The 20,088-nt window shown below is 29.7% G+C and overlaps 1 protein-coding gene across 1 annotated transcript in view; it reads left to right on the top strand.

Moving 5' to 3' along the window:
• The first annotated feature begins 6,884 nt into the window (after positions 1 to 6,884).
• LOC123294568 overlaps positions 6,885 to 20,088 on the top strand; it is a 190,754-nt gene continuing 177,550 nt past the window's right edge. The window contains exon 1 of the mRNA XM_044875640.1: positions 6,885 to 7,108. Within this exon, the coding sequence (XP_044731575.1) occupies positions 7,100 to 7,108 (9 nt within the window). The 5' untranslated portion in view covers positions 6,885 to 7,099. The remainder of the gene's footprint in view (positions 7,109 to 20,088) is intronic.

Here is a 20,088-nt window from a genome sequence, read left to right as displayed (position 1 = left end):
TTTTGTAAATGCCCCTGCTATTACGATCAAAAGAAATTGAAAACGTGCGAAGATATATTTTAATGTGTGCCATAAAAACATTCACCACAAATTGAACGTGGCGAACGTCCTACGTTAGACATACAATGCGGTAATTTCTACAACATTATGGAAAGTTTTGCTGTTGGTAAAACATTGTGTAGCAGTGGCTGATAATAAAATAAATCTCAATTTTAATTATATTTGTATATATATATATTTTGTTTTTTTTATACAAATGTTTTTTTTTTTTATTTAAGGTTTGGTGCAATACATTTTTCAAAATTTCTTTTCTTATTTAGTATTTAAGGGGAGATCCCATTGTGACGTCAAAAAAAATTGCTTTTCTCGACCTTTTTTTTGTTACCTGCATTGATTGACCACAAACCTACGCTTGAAAAGCTCGCTGATTACCCCACCATTGGGAAACTTCTTACATAAGAGGTCAGAATTCACGCAGATTGGCCACAGCTTCCCCGCCGGAAGCTGTTGATGGATCTAGGCTTTCGGGTCCAAGCATTCTAAACCTGATGCCTTGTTGGTTTCAGCAGGTGCAAATAATATATATGGAGGTTTCATCGTCCTCCATACAGACCCTTCAAGTAGAATCAACAGAGATCCCCATGTTATGAAGGTGGTAATTCAATAACCTAGCTGTGGTCATCAAGATGAGCCTGTCGGAGCCTTTCCTTGATTTAGTAAATTACGGAGCATTTTGTTATCGGAATGACAGACTCAGATAAAAGAGACGTTTGAAACGAGATCTCTGTCATGCCAATGTAGCTCATTTGATAAAATCATTGAAATTCCTTCTTTCATGTCGTTAAAAGAATATAAGAAAATTAGAGAAAATCAATTTGTTTTTTAAATCGATCTCACTGGGGTACCTTGCTTAATGTGGTAGTTCTTTTATATATACATTGTTCCAAACCTTTCGAAGTTTATTACACAAAAGTGAAAATAAAAAATTAAGTTTCTTTTTTTTCGTCATGTATTTATTATATTAAGTTTGTGATCAAAGTACTAATACTTTTAGAAAAAAAAAACGTGCGATGGATGATACATTTTTTTTTACACAATTGAACAAATAACGACAAACCTCGCACATTTCACGATGCCATTTTTTTAATTTATATTTTGATTTTATTATGAATTTGTAAGATAAAAATTATATTTGATGATTAAAAAAGATTAAAATGATTTTTAACATTTAAAAAATAATTATATCTCAAGAATTTCTTTCTCGAAATGCACAAAGTGTTATTTAATACCTAATGTTGTTTTTAACAAAATAGATCAAAAGACACAAAATATTAAAGTGTTGCAGCGAATATTATAGTTTTTGAAAATACGTTTTAGTGATAACGAATAAAAATTCCGAATTCGAGGTCTACGTAGAAACTAAATATTTCTAAATGAATCTTAGAACGCTCATTAACACGTAAGAGTCTAAAAATTACTAATGTTGATGTCAACAGGTTGTTTGGTGACGATGTGAGTTGTTATTTAAAAAAAGCCAGACCTATAGCTATGGAGTAAGTTTAAGTATTCTTAGAGTTTCGTGTTAGATTTATGTGTCTTTTGTGTCCCTTCGATTGCAGAAAATAGTCCACCTGAAACAAATGCATCGTTTCCTAATGATGGATTCAGTTAAAATTTGTTTTTTATCGCTTATGTCAATTTCAAAAGAAAGTGGGAAAAATAGATTATTGAAAATGATTAAGTGTAGCTAAACTTGCGAATATTAATTTTTGTTGAAAACAAACTATTAAGGTGTGATAAAATCGTTAAAATTTTTTGAAATAAGGTAGTATGCCAAAAAATTACGATATACAAATTTAATGAAAAGTAATTATATTTATTTCCTAGAATCATTGAAGGGGCCCCTCCACACATTAAGCAACTCTCGCTCTGATTGTTCTAATTACTACCGCGTTCGGTTACCTTGTGTGTGGGGTCCTAAAAATTATAAACAAAATATTAAACAATAAACAAAATTTATTTTTTTATTTGTAAAAAAGAATTTACAATATATTGAAGAATAGAAAAGAAGTATTTTTTCTATAATTTATGCCAAAATATATAAAAAGAAATTGTTTTTAGATTTGAAACAAATATGTTCTAATATAATTGGCCATAAATAGTGTCTAAATTGTGGTATTTTTATTTTTGTTTGGTAAAGTTAAAATTCACTTCAATATTTTACGAACTCTATGTACTTGTTAGTGCCTTGCCATAAATAATTTATACACAAAATATAATAATTTTATTTTAGAAAAATACAAAAGAAAATGTGGCATGCTACAAAAAATAAATGAATAATTGAATAACAAATAATTAAATTATTTAATAATTGTAATAAAAAAAAAAAATGATCTCGTATATGTTTTTATAAACTTGCAAGTAGTTCCAAATATTAGTTAAAAATTATTTTAAAGAAAATTGTTATAATAAAAAAAAATTATGTCAAGTTATTGTTATACAAACGTAATGGCTGTCTTCTTATCTAAGACGAAATCTGCTTTATTTTATTATATTATTGTTTATATAATTAAAAACAAAAAACTTGTAATGCAAAATTATTTATTTTGTGCGATGGATCAAATAAAAATGCTTTATTCCAAATGATTTTTCTATAATGATTTTGAGGATCTATTATCAACCCTTACGAAATCATTTATTTTGAGATGATATTCGTTACCTTTATAACCACGAGAAACCCCCCTTTGAATACAGCTGAAAATCAAGTAAGTTATAGTCCCCGGGACAGCACCCTTTTTGTTAAATGCCAAAACATACTTGAAATTTTGTGAGGGGCTTCCTTTTCGCGAGTTAACCAAACTTTCTACGAATTTTTCGTAGAAAGTTTGGTAAACTCGCGAAAAGGAAGCCATTCACGAAATTTCAAGTAAGTTTTAATCATTGTATTCGCGGACTATAAATTTTGATTGCCACAAATTTTTTAATTATCGATATGGCTGAAAGGTAGCGGTGGGGAGATCCTAGAATCCTCATTATTTATCATAAATATTAATTTGTATAAATTATGTAAAATATAAACCTCAATATAACCTAAAATGAAAAATGTGTGAAAAACCATCATGATTAAAATAAATTAAAAAATTTTTACTTAAGCCTTTTTTTTGTTATATAATCACTTCATATTTATCCATACATTCCCGGTCCGGTCCTACTAACTACCAATATGTAATTCCTGTAGTTCCAGTATATTAAAGTCAATTTAAATCCTTAAAGATAAGAAATAGCACTTTAAAATTGATCTTCATAAAAGAGCTAATATTTTTTCGAAAATTGTTAGCTTTCTGAGGAAATGTGACTTAAAAATATGTCATTATTGATTCCATTTAATCGAAAGAGAATACGGTAGCTACAGAAAAAAGCTTTAATCAAAAGTTACTAAAAGTCATGTCATTTAACAGTGATCTTCAAAAGACCTTTAAAGTTTAGCTGGGCTTAAAAGTTATTAACACAGACGAATGATCTTTATCGTTCTTGCTATCTTTCCTACAAAATTTTTCTGAAACTAGCGTATATTTTTTCGATTAAGCACAGCAAAAGAAATAAACTACTACTTTTTTGCTAAAACTTGGTGGAATGTGATCTATGTAAAGTTGACTTAAAAATTAATAAATAGGCAACTTGTATTACATATATGTAATACAAGATAATAAACTCAAAAAGTGTCTTTTTTTTTATCTAGCCCCCAACGCCGAACACGCGATAAGGAACATAGTTCCAATAACCAAATAAATTATCAGCAGCTCCATGCTAATACCAATTGGAATCGGAATTGCTAGAAATCTGCTAGAAACGAATAAAATTTCCGGTAGCGGCATTTATATGCTTGAATATTAATTTCGCATGTGTCCGCATTATTACTAGAAAATAGTTTGTGCCGGCGTCGGCAATAAAATTTGTATGTAGGTTACTGGACTAACCTACTCTAGTATTCTAGTAGTCTAGTAGGTACATTAACCTTATTACTAGTAAAAACTTTACATAAAATCACTACATTGAAATATTTGGACACACCTGCGGAACACACTATTAGTCCGCGGGACAGCACCCTTTTTGTTAAATAAATGAATGATTTCCCTTTCGCGAGTGTATCAAACTTTCTAATAATGTTATATTTAAGCCATCGGGCTAAAAATTCATGAAATTTGTCCGACACTCTTGATAACAATAATAATTGAACAAATATTTTGTCCGACAAAAATACAGCACCGATAACCTTGTTTCGAAGTTTCAAGGAGGTATGTATTGATCGTTTAACAAAGACGGTGTTGTCACACGGACTATGTATACATTCCTTCGCAGATTTAATTTTAATAAAAGTAGCTTTTCAATTATCATATTCAAGGATAAAGTTTGGGCACGTCAAGACTAATCGAATTTTCCGTTCTGATTATAAAAATTTGACCACATAATATAATTAATACAATAATAGATAAAATATTAAGGTAGTTGTCTTGCTATGGGCGTAGTGTCAGAAAATTCTAAACATTTGTATACTTATTAAGGATTTTATAATACAATTACCTTTAAAAGTTAAAGTCGATTGACCGTCTTTAACTCATGAATTATTTATCCCTCGTGGTTAAGTAGTTCTTAATATCTCATGGGTGTAGATTAAATTTCTCGTTCTAGACCAGAAAAATCGGTATTGTTTAACAGAAAAAATAGCATGTGCATTTCGTAGGAAAAGTACATAACCTGCAGACTTCCCGGACGGAAATTTCACAGTCATCCGGGAATGTGTTGCTTATCCTATTAAATATTCGCAACTAATAAAATTTGCGACTATAAATAAAGATACTTTTGTGTCCTTAGGCAGGGTTAACAGGGTTGGCTTTTTGACCAAGAGAAGGGAGTTCAGAGAAAAGGAGTAACATAAGTATTTTTGGGTTATAAATTCTTTTTTGATTTTCGTGAACACGAAAGAAAAACTTCTTAATTCTAAAAATAAATAACCATAATTTAGATTTAGGCTTTTACTAAAAAAGTTGATGAATTTCACTACAAGTATGTTAATGATAACATCTGAATGCCGTGTATGACATGGATTTCACATGTGTAGGTAATAAAGTATATCTAAATATTATCAATAAAGGGGTACATAATTTTTGGGTAGTCGTATAGCTGTAGTAAGTCAACCACCAACTATTATAACCAAGAATCTTTATTCTATATTAGTGTTAATACAGCTTTTCATATTTATCAAACATGAACTAGAAATATCTAGTTTGAGACAGCGCTACCAACTCGAAAGTCACATTGATGCTTGATTCCAAATTTATCGCTTACATGAAAAATTTCTCAGAACATTTATAGTCTGAAAAGCGCGTTTTTCTAGAAAAAAATTATTTTGAATATTTCCCAAATGGCTGCTAAGAAAAATTGGAAATTTGACACTCGATGCTTCAAGTATTGTATGACTTTATTTTATTTGCAATAAAGTCAGTACCGCTAGATAAATTTTTCTTGAAATGGGGAGCTCATACTATTAAAATTCCAATTTTTCTAAGCTGCTGTTTTGGCACATCTAGAAAAAAACACTTTCCCACCTATCAGTGTGATTATTTTAACTTACTTCTAGTCATAGCAAAATGGACTGACTGCGGAGGAAACCAGATAGCTGAGTGAGTTAAAACCATTAACGTTACATTACATAGACTGAATATCAAATAATTTTAAGCGTGCCAACATCTGAGGTAATTGCTTAGGTCTAATCCATTGTAGATTCGTAAGAAAAATGTAAAATGATACGTGATTAGTATTTTTTTTTAAGTCAAAAAGCGAAAAAGTTCAGTGAAGTCACGATGTTTTATGTAAAATATTTTGTGATATGAAAATTTGATATTCAATGTATGTATTTTTGAAAAATGTCCCTATATTCAATGTACATTTTTTTGATAAATGCATATATGTAATACGTAAACATATATGGTCAGTTCCTATAAGTGGAAGGCGTTCGGACTAAGTGAAACAGATAGTGTATCGTTCTCTCACTCTTCCGATCGCATTTGTCAGCTCTGCGCATGTAATACATATTTTAGAGAATTCTCAAGCATGCGCAGTATAGATAAAATGTCTCGAACGAGAGAGAAAACAAATATTGTCGGCACCGTAATGTTTGGACATTCTTTCCCGTACCAACTGCCCATATAGGAGTATATTACATATATGGATAAATGTAATCTAACTGAATGACCTAAGCAATTACCTCAGTTGTTGACACGTTTTTCACTGTACGGAAAGATAGGCGATGCTTAGTCTATATAAAACTATAAAGTCAATGCTACTAAATACCTACTAACATATATAGTTCTTTTTTCTATCGCTAGATAGAGTGTTTCATAGCATGAAAGTCCCTATAGTATTCTACCTAGATTCTGAATGAACAGTTTGAAATACTTTTCGATGTACCAGTACCATTATCATCCCATACTCGATGATACAAGAACTTGATTATGGTACATATTCTACATTATTTTCCTATTCCGACAACGATAATATGATGTAATATTGATCGGTCTAGTCGCGTGCTTTTACTTGATTACGTTTGCGCATTTCTTATATGTCACAACTGCACAATACAATCACATATACATTACCATTACACCAATACCATGACTAGTGCTAGTGATAGTGACTAACTACAGTGGAGGCTTTGGATACTAACACAGTTCCATAGTGTATAGTTTCTGAACAACAACATAACAGTTACATGTCTAACAACTGGAACTGTTAAAACATCCAACTCTAGAAAAATGTAGAAGTGTATTCGAAGACAATTAATTCTCTATGTGTGTGTTTTTTTACAAAATCAATCTTCGAATATTAGTGAACAAAACAAAATGAATCCAAATTGATACTCGAAAACAATCCTTATGTAATTGTGTTTTGTGTGAGAATGTGTGTGTGTTATTAAAGGACAAATATTAGGGAATACATCCTAGTATTAGTGACACAACAATATTGTTATCCTCAATTATTTTAAGGATAGCGGAATTTGTGACTCCTGTTATTAGTGTGATTACTTCATTTGTGCTTTACAATGGCAAAGGTTTGTTTTTTTTTGAATAATTATATAATTATTTGTAGAACGTTACATTTACCGGCTTTATTTTTTTATTTTGACTCTTTTTTTATGAGTTTTTATTTAAAAAACACTTTGATTAAAACTATATCTATTATTTTGATATTAAAATGAAAAATTTAACTTATTTTAAGTAATTTCACTATAACGAGAGCGTTATGTAGTTCCAAATTTAATCCCAACCTAGTTACCTAATTATTTCACATAAAAGTTTCCGGCTAACGGAAGTAGATGTTGAAAAATTTCTATAGCAAGAATTGTGGCGTTATTTTCAGGTGAAAATTACGAAAATTACTTTTGATTTCCTCAAAAAAACGACACACATGGTGTGTTTGAGATGTTATTACGTAAATGTAATCTTAGTCAAAACAATGAAGGTGGTTTAAGATTGACCTGTTTTTGGCCAAGAAAAAGAGGAATTTCTTATCTTAAGTTTAATCATTGCTTGATTTTCATTTAATTTTCAAATATATTTTTAAAATAAGTGTATGGTTATTTATTTTGAAAATGTTACTTTAGTTTTATACTTGTAAAATATATTGAAACGCCATATTTTTTCCGGTTTTTTGAAATTTTTCAAGGATTTTTCATATATGATACGATTTATTTTGAAAGAATCTTTATCTTAAAATAAATTAACGCCTAAAACAAAGTTCAGAATTGATAATTCAAATTTATTTTGGAAAATAGACCTTCATGAGTTTTTAACCGACTTCAAACAAAAAAGGAGGATGTTATCAATTCGACTGTATTTTTTTTTTTTTTTATGTTTGTTACCTCAGAACTTTCGACTGGGTGAATCGATTTTGATAATTTTATCTATTTGAAAGCTAGTGCTTCCCGTGTGGTCCCATTTCACTTTGGTCGAGTTCTGATAACGGTATCCATGAGAAAATCATAAAAGTCTTAAATTTGCATTAAGTATGCACGACAAGAGGACGAATAACTCAATATCACGTCAACCGATTCTTTTTTTAGTGATAAGTAGTTAGAGCACTTCAGGTTCACAAAAAATCGCAAAATAAAGAAAACTTTTAACAAAAAGAAAACCGACTTCAAAAGAAAAACTTTTCCAAAACAAATCAAAATGCACTAAAAAGTAAAAAAATAACGATAATATAATGTAGTTAAAATTATTGTTATTTTTGGAGTCGGTGGTGTCAGCCAAGCTAATGTAGCAAACTGTTCTGTCAGAGTTGTTTCCTTTGCTGACACCGACTCCAAAAATAACAATAATTTTAACTACATTATATTATCGTTATTTTTTACTTTTTAGTGCATTTTAATTTGTTTTGGAAAAGTTTTTCTTTTGAAGTCGGTTTTCTTTTTGTTAAAAGTTGTTTTTATGCAAAAATAAGCTATATTTCACTGTCTTTCTCAAACTTTATTTGGAAAATTCAACATATTCCCGTTTAATGTAGTAACTGTAACAAAATAATAGTAATTTGAATTAAAAGTTTGCGAAATCCTAGGACAGTACAAAAATTAATCATGTTCTTCAAAGAAGACATCCGCTAAATAATATATAAAAGTTTTTTGGAATTATTTACTGGCTTGTACTGCATTACTATTTCACTCTTCAAGTCCGGTTGAGGAACTAACATCCAATATAGAATATAACCTATATAGATTGAGTATTTTAAAAAATATTAATAGCGTGTTAAAACAATAAAAAAAAAAAATCTTAAACAATAAAATAATTGACATTTCCTTAGAGAAAGTACAAATTTTTACGTATTGTTCATTCTATTCTGAAAATATGCATTTCATGTACAGTCACAAAGGGAAAAATATTTACAATTCAAACAAAACTATTTTGTTTGTATGTTTGTCAAAAACTACTATAAATAAAAAACTAATTGTGACAAAAATGGGAGATATGTGAAAGTAAGGAAATTGCAGGCGATAGTCTGGGCCCCAGCGAAGGCAGTGGGTTATGAGCAAGTAATACAGAGTGTGTTCATTTCAAAAGTATCCACCCTTAATAATTCTTGGCCTGATGTGATTATTGTTTTGAGTAAAAACACCATGGGGGTTATAAAGAAGGAGAACGATCGCTATAGAAAATATTGTCCCCAAAATATGGACAAAATAAGTGAGGCGCTGGGATCGCTAAGTTGTCTCATTAAAAGCGGGCTGTTGTGCGCTAATTTCAAATGATCTATAACGTTTAATATACGTGTATATAATATCATTCAAAGGAAAAAAAAGCAAATAATGAAATTATTATTAATTATTATTATTATTTACTAATGAATAAATTATAAATTATCTATTCTACTTTATAAATTTGAATGGTACTAACTTCATCTACTTGTACTCATAAACAGCTAACTTCGCAGATACTACTTACCAACGACAGCGCGGCTGGTGGCTGAAAAATGAACTATAAATTATACAAATTTTCAGGGACAGACGCGCTAATGCTTTAGCGCGTAGCGATCGTTCTCCTTCTTTATAACCTCCATGAAAAACACGTTGATTTAGACACCGAGAAGGATGTTCAAAAACTTTACCTAGAGAATTTCAGGTTTCATCCCTTCATGTATGTATGTGGTTGTGTAATCAATACTATCTATACATGATATTTTAACAATTAACTCAGTCAATTGTTTGTTTTCACTTGTTACCAAATGATATTGATATATCTCGATGAACTTTTAAATACTTTATCAGATGTATTTGTCAGTGTACGGTCAACCTTAAATTTCTGGTTACAGTGTGTGAATAGCCTTATTATAGCATGTAAGTGAAGATGACATTATTTTAATAATATTCACTTGTAATGCCTCTCTTGTGTTTGCACTTTATTATATAATAAAATATTACGCTTATGGGTGGGTGTTACCATGCTGGCTTTTTATTATAACGCTTTGCATTTTAATATTAAATTCTAATTTAATTTATTCTGTATACAAAATACGTTTTTCTACATTATTAAAGACACCAGACTTTACGTTCATTTGACTTCTAATCTAATTCTAACATATTATCAACTTTGCTAAATATGTATGAGATCAGTCAGTCTATACTGATGTGTGGTTAATTCTAAAATTAACTCAGTTCTAATAGGTTTCAAAAAGGTTCTGATCCTGGAATTAAGAACATGAGTGGTAGCTAGCAAAAAACTGACATCACAGCTGAAAAGAATGACCCAAAATTAGTTGGTTTCAAAAAAAATTTCAATAAAATCGGATCAAATTTGCCTGTGTTATCAAATTTTTTAACTTTATGACGTCATTAGATTCCAAAAACATAAATTTTGCTCTATCACATCCAAATTTTATCCAATTTTGATAAATCAAGTATGTAATCCTACTAAATTTGGGCCATACTTTTCAAATTTGTGATTAAAATTAACCCAGCTCTAATAGATTTCAAGATGTGGTGTACTGGTCCCTGAATTAAGCAAATAAGTGATAGCTAGCGAAAAACTGTCATCACAGCTGAAAAGAATGACCCAAAATTAGTGCGTTTCAAAAAAAACTCCAATAAGATCGGATCAAATTTCCTGTGTTATCAAAAAAATTGAATTTTTTACCTCTATGACGTCATCAGAATCCAAAAAAATTAGTTTTGCTCTATCACAACCAAATTTTATCCAATTTTGATAAAACAAGTACGTAATTCTACTAAATTTGGGTCATACTTTGCAAAATTGTGATCAAAATTAACCTAGCTCTAATGGTTTAAAAAATGTAGTGTGCTAGTCCCGGAATGAAGCAAAAAGGTGATAGCTACCTATAACATGAAGTGAAAGGATTTTTACTTCCGTTCTATAAATGAAGTTTAATAATATTTTTTATATTAAAAATTGTATTTTATGACAATTTGTTTTAATAATTGAAAAATAAAAATAATTTGATGATATTGTAATGATTATCATACCAAGATGGACTGTTTTTTGCATAAATTTATTAAAAACCGTCATTTAAATTATAAAACCGTACAATATGTCGTAGCGGCGCCATGCCATCCAATTGTGTGATATGTTATCTTATAACAGGTTGGCTGATAAGTCCCCGGTCTGACACATAGATGGCGTCGCTAGTATTAAATGCATATTATTTTTATATAGTACCAACCTTCAAATGATTCGTGTCAAAATTTGACGTCTGTAAGTCAATTAGTTTGTGAGATAGAGCGTCTTTTGTGAAGCAACTTTTGTTATTGTGAAAAAAATGGAAAAAATGGAATTTCGTGTTTTGATAAAATACTGTTTTCTGAAGGGAAAAAATACAGTGGAAGCAAAAACTTGGCTTGATAATGAGTTTCCGGACTCTGTATTTTTTCCCTTCAGAAAACAGTATTTTATCAAAACACGAAATTCCATTTTTTCCATTTTTTTCACAATAACAAAAGTTGCTTCACAAAAGACGCTCTATCTCACAAACTAATTGACTTACAGACGTCAAATTTTGACACGAATCATTTGAAGGTTGGTACTATATAAAAATAATATGCATTTAATACTAGCGACGCCATCTATGTGTCAGACCGGGGACTTATCAGCCAACCTATTACATGGCATGTCCTGTTTTTTTTCAGACAACTTCTATTAAACTATCATTAAAAAAAATAATGCATTGTTTTTTGTTTGCTTTGACTTTGTACAATGTGCGTGTATTTATGATTTGATTTTAACTTTATTATAAAATAAACAAGTGACAACAAACAACTGACTGAACAAATGGTTGAAATACCATGTAAAGATAGTGTTGGTTATGGAATCGTTGGCTGTTTTACGTCATGTACAAGTAGATAGCCACACAGAACTGATATTCCCATAAAATACGTAAGAAAACTTTATAATTTCCACCTGATTTGCGCACTCAAGGATAAACAGTGATGATTACGAAAACATTTTTCAAACAAAGGTTGTTAATTTTTTTGTATAAGGAACATTTTTTACATTTTGTTCTATCTCTAATGGTTTACTAGATGGGTCCTACGGAATAATAGATAATTTTGACCCAAAAATTCATAAATCGGGTTTATTTAATGATTGGATGCGTGGCTTTTGAGATTTAATCCAAAATTGGATATGAAGAGCGTTTTTCTCAGAAACTATGAATTCAATCGATACATAAACCCGATTTTTGTATTTTTTGGGTCAAAATTACCTTATATACACAGTTTTATCGAAATCGGAAACAAAAACTTTTTCTCGATTTTTTCGATTTTTTCTAAGAGGTACCCCTCAAGAAAATTGCAAAAAATCGAAAAATTTTGTTTGCCTCCGATATCGATAAAATTCATTATATAAGATAATTTTGACCCAAAAAATCCAAAAATCGGATTTATTTATTGATTGGATGCGTGGCTTTTGAGATTTAGTCCAAAATTAGATGTGAAGAGCGATTTTCTCAGAAACTATGCATCCAATCGATACATAAACCCGATTTTTGTATTTTTTGCAGACAGACGAACAGACAATCGAAAATGAACTAATTGGATGATTACAAACTTGGAACTAAACTTGGTATACCTTGATAAATTTCATATATAGGTACATGGTATAAAAACAGGACGCGTGCATATGCATATTTTAATTTTTTGTTTATATTATTTTTATTCAAAAATTATGCGTGGAATAACATACTCTGATTTTTGCTGCTTGTTGAATAATTTTAAAGGAAGGTACATTATTTTACTGTATCTACATACTTCACATTTAATAAAATTCCATCCGACATGAATTTTCATGCGTGTGAGTTTAAATTTGATTTAACTAAAAATCTACACAGAAATAAGAATTTCGTGACAAGAAATGTTTACTATTTCCCAAAAACTTTTTGCTTTTGATTTTGGTGCGAAAATTTTGTAGTGAGAAGAAGTTTCAAGTAAATACATAGTTTGTATTAATTTGAAAATGCAAAAAAATTGAATGCTTTTCATCTTAAAACTTCCTCTATTATGTAAATTTTTTCATCAGCAGCAGTTTTGGAAAAATGATATCCTATGCGTAGTCATGGTGGGGACAATAAAATCGATGCTAGCGCTTCCAGTGAAAAATTTTGGCACTAAAGGAGGCTGTTATGACTAATTTGCAATTCTTTACATGTTAATGTTATGGAAAATGTCAAATTAAAATGATTGAAAAACACTAATTAATTAAACTGAATGCATTAAAAATTGTGAAAATAAGAAATCAAATTGCACAAATCTTATTTTTCAAATGTAAATTATCATAATTATTTATTTAAATTTGTGAGACAATAATATTAAATTTTCAATGAAAATCATAAATGCAATCCATACAGTTATATATGCATCCATACAATTCTATAATTAAAGTAGTGTATCGTTACCATGGAAACGCCTCCAAAAAAACTCACTCACGGTGCGAATACAACACATTAAAATTCTAAGTGGGAAAGGCTAAAAAACTAAAGATCCCGTGCTAGCTTAATCTGGGACTGATTTAAAAAGTTTTTACATTGAAAAAATAATAAATATAAAATTTAACGATTGTCTTTAAATTAAAATATGTATAAATATAATAAATAAAATATAAAAAGATTTGTTGTGATGGATTTAAAAATGTGTGTTTTATGATGTGTTCCATTTCATGAACAATATTGTTTATTTATTTCTCATATGAAAGAACTAAATAAAAACAAGTACTTGATAGTTATGCTTCTATGATTGTGCTTCATACCATAACATCCCATACCTAGCTATATGTACAGAGTGGTCCATTTCAATCTATTATGGCTAATAGCTAGTTTTTTTTTTATAAAAAAATAGTGACATTAAAAAATAGTACTCGTACATCCTTGGTGCTTGTACATCCTTAATTAAATTATGTGATGAAATTTTTAGAAAATTCGATTAGCCTTTTATATAATTGTTCTAATTTTTTAATAAAGTTCCTCCAGATGTTTATTGTGAAGTCACAGATTTGTGGATAGTCTGATATAAATAAGTGTAATTCTATCTTGATCACCCGGTGTATAAATGCATGTGCTTGGTTATAGCTACAATGTATATTGTTATTACTAATACATAAATGTATAGCATATGTGAACAATATTTATCTTTTGTAAATGTTAAACATCTGAGTATTTTCAAATCTGAGTATAAAAGTAGCTATAGTAGTCGGATCTGATTTTTAGCTTGAATAGTGGTAAACTTTATTTTCTAACATAGAAGGCATAATTGGATAAAACTGTTGCTATTTGTACTTCATATATGTGCTTCTATGGAAATTTTGTATTGAACTTATATCAAGGTATACTAAGTTTAGTCCCAAGTTTGTAACGCTTAAAAATATTGATATTACGAACAAAATTTTGGTATAGGTATTCATAAAATCACCTAATTAGTCCATTTCCTGTTGTCCGTCTGTCTGTCTGTCTGTCATCACGATAACTCAAAAACGAAAAGAGATATCAAGCTGAAATTTACAGCGTACTCAGGATATAAAAAGTGACGTCGAGTTCGAAAATGAGTAACATAGGTCAATTGTCTCGTATCAGTTAAAAATTAACTTTTCTTCGACCTTGCTAGTCAGACAGTATACAACATCTTTGGTTCCGGAGTGGCCTTTTTATCTCTGTTATTTCTGATGTATAGTATAGTAAAGTGGTAATTGTATGAATATAAAAACTCAACTATAATAATAATAGTATTAAATTATAAACTATTAATATAAATATTAAGTAGCAGTCACAAGTACTTACTTTCATGTGCGTTGTAAATAAAAGTACAAAACCGTATTTCCTTGATTTTACATACTTTTTTTTTGTTTTTGTTTTCATGTATATTAATAAATAAATAACTTTACAAAAGTATTCACATTTTACATTTTATTCAAATACCATGTTTGAATGCTATGTAAAGAAAAAAATAGGTTATGTTATTTACGAAATTTTATGTACAATTACGATACATAAAAATGAACAAATCTAACAATTTATTTAAAACTGATAATAATGTGAAAGCCATGCAGAAAGTTGACTTTCGCGAAAGTCAACTTTCTGCATGGCTTTCACTGAAGTAGATCTACTTCGTCCCTGAGATTTCTCCACGGATTGATGGGTCTATGGTTTTGGAACGAACATTCTAAATCAAACCTTCCGGAGATTTCTGTAGGTGCAAATAATATGTATAGAGATTTTATTGTACTCCATACAAGCCCTAACAAGTATGATAATCAAATATCCTCATGTTATGAAGGTGATAGTTTAATCGACCATGTCCTGTCAAGATTGCTACCACCCTTCTCGACAGTGCTCCACTAAGTTTCAGACGAGCACAATCGAATGGAATAACTGTGATTACAAACAGTTTAGTCTGCCGCATGTCATTCGTAGCAATTCCTTGATTCGGTAAATTACGGAACATCTTGCTATGGGAATGACAAAGGTTAAAGGGGAATTTGGGACGACCCCCTTCGTGTACATACATGCATACATATATAGATTGATAAACTACTTTGGGTGGAGCAGTCGGGTAAAAATACATAGGGATTAAAAAGATACAATCACTACATAGTATAAAACCAAGTCGCTTTCTCTGTCCTTATGTCCCTATGTCCCTTTGTATTCTTAAATCTTTGAAACTACGTAACGGATTGATGCGGTTTTTTTTTAATAGATAGAGTGATTCAAGAGGAAGGTTTATATGTATAATAACATCCATTAAATAGTGGAGAAGTACTGCTATTTTTGAGGTTAATAGTTAAAAATGTAAAAAGTACATAAGTAAAAATGTAGTGTATGAATTTAGGATATTCCAAAGATAGCAGGAAATCTTCATGGTATAGGGAAAGGGGGATTGTTTTACTCCAAATTTAACGCGTGCGGGCCACGGGCAGTAATGAATAAATCAAAACTACTGGATCAATTTTAATCACATAGGCTATATATTGTATACCCGTGCGAAGCCAGAGTGGGCCGCTATGTTTTTATATACAACGTTCACAGTTTTTCTGTAGTGTATTTAGTATCAGCATTGCACCCGTGCAAAGCCGGGGCGGGTCGCTAGTATAATATTAAAACAAAGTTTCTGATGATATTTTGATGGATCATTCTATTGTAGGTGCAGGTGTATGTTTTCAAGTTGCTGTTGAATAAAGCGTATCGCGTGGTATATCGATTTAAGTTAAGTAAGAAATGTTTAAAATAAACATAATTTATTGAAAAAGTTTTAATTTTAATTACCTAATATGAGTGTAATTGACATACTAATTTTGTCACCATTAATTCATTTAATGTCATTTTAATCAAAGTATTTTTTTTATACGTTCTCTATACATAAATGCATAATACATTCATACGTTTGTGGTTTTAGTGTTCTATTTTAATTATTAAATATAATAACAGCATATAAAAATAAAATCAAGCTAAAACCCGTTCAAAATTATAGCTAAAATTTAGCCCAAAAATTGCATTCGTCATTCAGATTCATCAGATGGGGCAAGAAAGACTTTATACCGCCTCTTAGACTATAAGAAAACATTATTAGAAAATCAATTTTTCCGAGTTTCCCGCTTTCTAGTTTTGGTTAGATTATATTGGCTGTACACGAAAGACACATTTAGGCTATTGGTAGAGCCCATTATGATACCATCCATATATGTGTTTTACTACCTTTTTCGCTAATAATTTCATTTATCAACTCCTCAATTATTTTGAAAGGCTGAGACCTCCCCACTTTCTAAGATAATTAAATTTTCTAGCAAATTCCGATCAATGTCTTCGAAGGCTTGCAATTGCCATCTTAATTAATTTTTACCACAAAAAGGTGATTGGATTTTGATCATTTAAAAATTGTTTGAGTTTAGTTTTAAATAACGGACATTGGATGTGCAATAAAATAATATAAAACTTACTATGATGAATCATATATTTGGTAAATGAACTCCACCTTTTAATTAATTCATTTAATATTCCACTAATTAAAATAATAATATTAATATAAATGGCAGTATGTAGGTAGTAGTGCATTCGCTCACTGTTTTATAGTTTTTTTTTCGATGATAAGCTTCGTGTTTCTAAGTTACGAATTTATGTATGTATGAGCGCCTGTTGAAGCTTTAACCTCATGATAACCAGTCACTTAATTCATTTTTGCATCACTTGATAACATTTCTTTCCCTCTTGACCGGCCACGTGGTTTATGGATGCTACCTTGGTTGGCTTAAAGTTGTAAGTAAAGTAGTTCTTTTTGTACTCTTGACGGACGTACATATTTGGAGTACAGAAATAAATTCTTAGAATTTTTTTTAGGTAATGAGCGTGCTAATTTACACAAAATCGATAGGTTAATTATTTGGGTATTAAATTATTCATGAATTTAGAAGGTCATTAAGGTTATTTAAGTTCAAAGAAAATAAGAATCGAATTTGTATGATGTCATTTTCTTAACACGCAAATAAAGTTCAATTGTCTCAAAGTTTTACTAGCATGATATTAAAATATTAAAATTGGTTAAAATGTTTACTTTATTTTAATAAAAATTCCTTCACTTGAACTAAGCCCACGCATTCGCGTTTTTTAATTTTTATTTGTCACTTTTATTTGTCAAAATTTTTTGTTTTTTCATTTAAAAAACGGATGTTTGAAGTTATCAGAAGTTAAAGATAATATAGATAATTTTAGATAAGTACAAGGAAATTTTATGATGTGATAATAAATATTCTGATCAAACCAAATGAAGATAATGTACGCACATATTGGGTTGACTACTAAATCAGAAGTATGTCTTTTTTAAACTAATATTATAATTAATGCATACAGTAAAAAGTAAAAGAAGTTATACAATGAAATTCTTTACAGAATAAAACAAGTATATTGACTTCTAAAATTAATACCTTACAAACAAAAAAAATTTTGTAAATAAAAAATTAGCGCTACATTAATAATGTAGGAAGGTACGAAATGAACATAGTTCCTACCGGGTGTCCCGAGACACCTCTCGTTCTTGTTGTTTAATAGTAATGGAATAGACGGATGAGAGTAACGCTTTTGAAACAGTATTAAAAATTGTGGAAATGAAATATATTATTTGGATTCGAAAACGAAATAAAATTATCTTTCCCATAGCTTTTTAATTTTTTGCCACCATTTTTTTGCACACTGTGTTGGTGTATTCATATAATCATTTATCATTTTCAAGGGTAAAAATAATTCACAGAACTATGACCTGTTTCATATCATTTCACCTTGAAGGTATTGGTTTTCTTTCCTATATATTTGTAATTTAGACGGTCGGTCGATCGGTCGAGCCAAGTCGACTAGGCCATATTGTATTATAAATACGTTATTATGCAGATAGTTTGTGGTATTGTTGAAAACAACCAAACCTTTTTTCATTAGCTAAAATACTTATGCGTAACCCATTTTATGAATTATTTATGTAATATGTTAAAACACAAATTTTCACAATATAACATGTACTATATATAACTTCGATTTTTTCCTGTATGCCCTCATTTAATTCCCCCAGGCATTTGTCTGTGTAACGGATGCTATCACGTGTTATACATATAGTTTAGAAAAGAATCGAAAATGTAGTCTTCATTGCTATTGATGTAAATAATATATGGACCAATTTTTCTTAAAGTGGGATACTTATACACGATAAAAAAACTCATGAACAGCGGTCCATCACCAAGAGATGCAAGATGCAAGAAATGACCTATAAAAAGTCCATTGCAAAACCATGAGCGTAAAAGAATTTTCAAGGTGAAATGTCGCGAAAATAGGATTTTTGAAGGGCAAAGGGGAAAAACATGCTGAGTCATACAGACATTGAATTGAGATGTTTGCAATTATAAGTTTTAAAGCTTCTGAAAATTTATATTTAAAGTAAATAAGAATTTTAATAAAAAATACATTTTAAGGGACAGGTTTTATTGTACTAAAAAGTAGAAAATAATTGTATCTATGAGTCACTCATACCCGACTATTTGTAAAAGCTTGAAGCGCTCAATTTAAAATATCAAAAATGAATCGGAACGACTCATCTACTCCAAATGCCTAATTATTTTTCGATTCATTCTTGATATTAAGTGCTTCAAGCTTTTACAAATAATCGGGTATGAGTGACTCATAGATAAAATTATTTTCTACTTTAAAAAAAAAATGTATATATATCAAATATGGTGGAAGCGATGGGAAAATCAGAACGCCACAACCTTACCATGCATTGTCATCTAAATTAAATGTGCATGCAAAATTTTAGCTCAATCCGGGAAACCGGGAAGTGGATCTAATTAGACTTGCAAGATTTGAATGCAGACAGTCAACGGGACAGGTGAAACTAAATAAAAGCTTGTAAAATCAAAATCTCTTTATTTTGTACACCCTGCTGGCCTATTCGCTCCGTGCGTGAGTTTCGTTTCCATGGTAACGATACACTACTTTAATTATAGAATTGTATGGATGCATATATAATTGTATGGATTGCATTTAAGACTTACATTAAAAATTTAATATTATTGTCTCACATATTTAAATAAATAATTATGATAATAATATTTGTGCAATTTGATTTCTTATTTTCACAATTTCTAATGCACTAAGTTTAATTAATTAGTGTTTTACAATAATTTTAATTTGACATTTCTATAACATTAACATGTAAAGAACTGCAAATTAGTAATAACAGCCCCCTTTAACGCCAAAATTTTTCACTGGAAGCGCTGGCATCGATTTTATTGTCCCTACCATGACTACGCACACAACGAATATAATTTATATCCATTATTTAAATTACAAACAGGGTAATATAATAAAATAATATTAAGTTACAAACATGAACATGCAAAAACTAGAACTAAAACATGCAAAAAAAGTTGTAAATTAAATGTCAATATTATTGATGAATTGAATCATATTCATAGAAATCATTTATTATATATTTATATTAGAATTATTAGCACTAAATTATTAAATTTCAACAAAATTTCTCTAGAATTTTAAATAAATTTTGTATAA

Source organism: Chrysoperla carnea, chromosome 3 (assembly GCF_905475395.1).
Source record: "Chrysoperla carnea chromosome 3, inChrCarn1.1, whole genome shotgun sequence".
Lineage (NCBI taxonomy): Eukaryota > Metazoa > Arthropoda > Insecta > Neuroptera > Chrysopidae > Chrysoperla > Chrysoperla carnea.
This window is presented reverse-complemented; position numbering and strand designations above follow the sequence as displayed.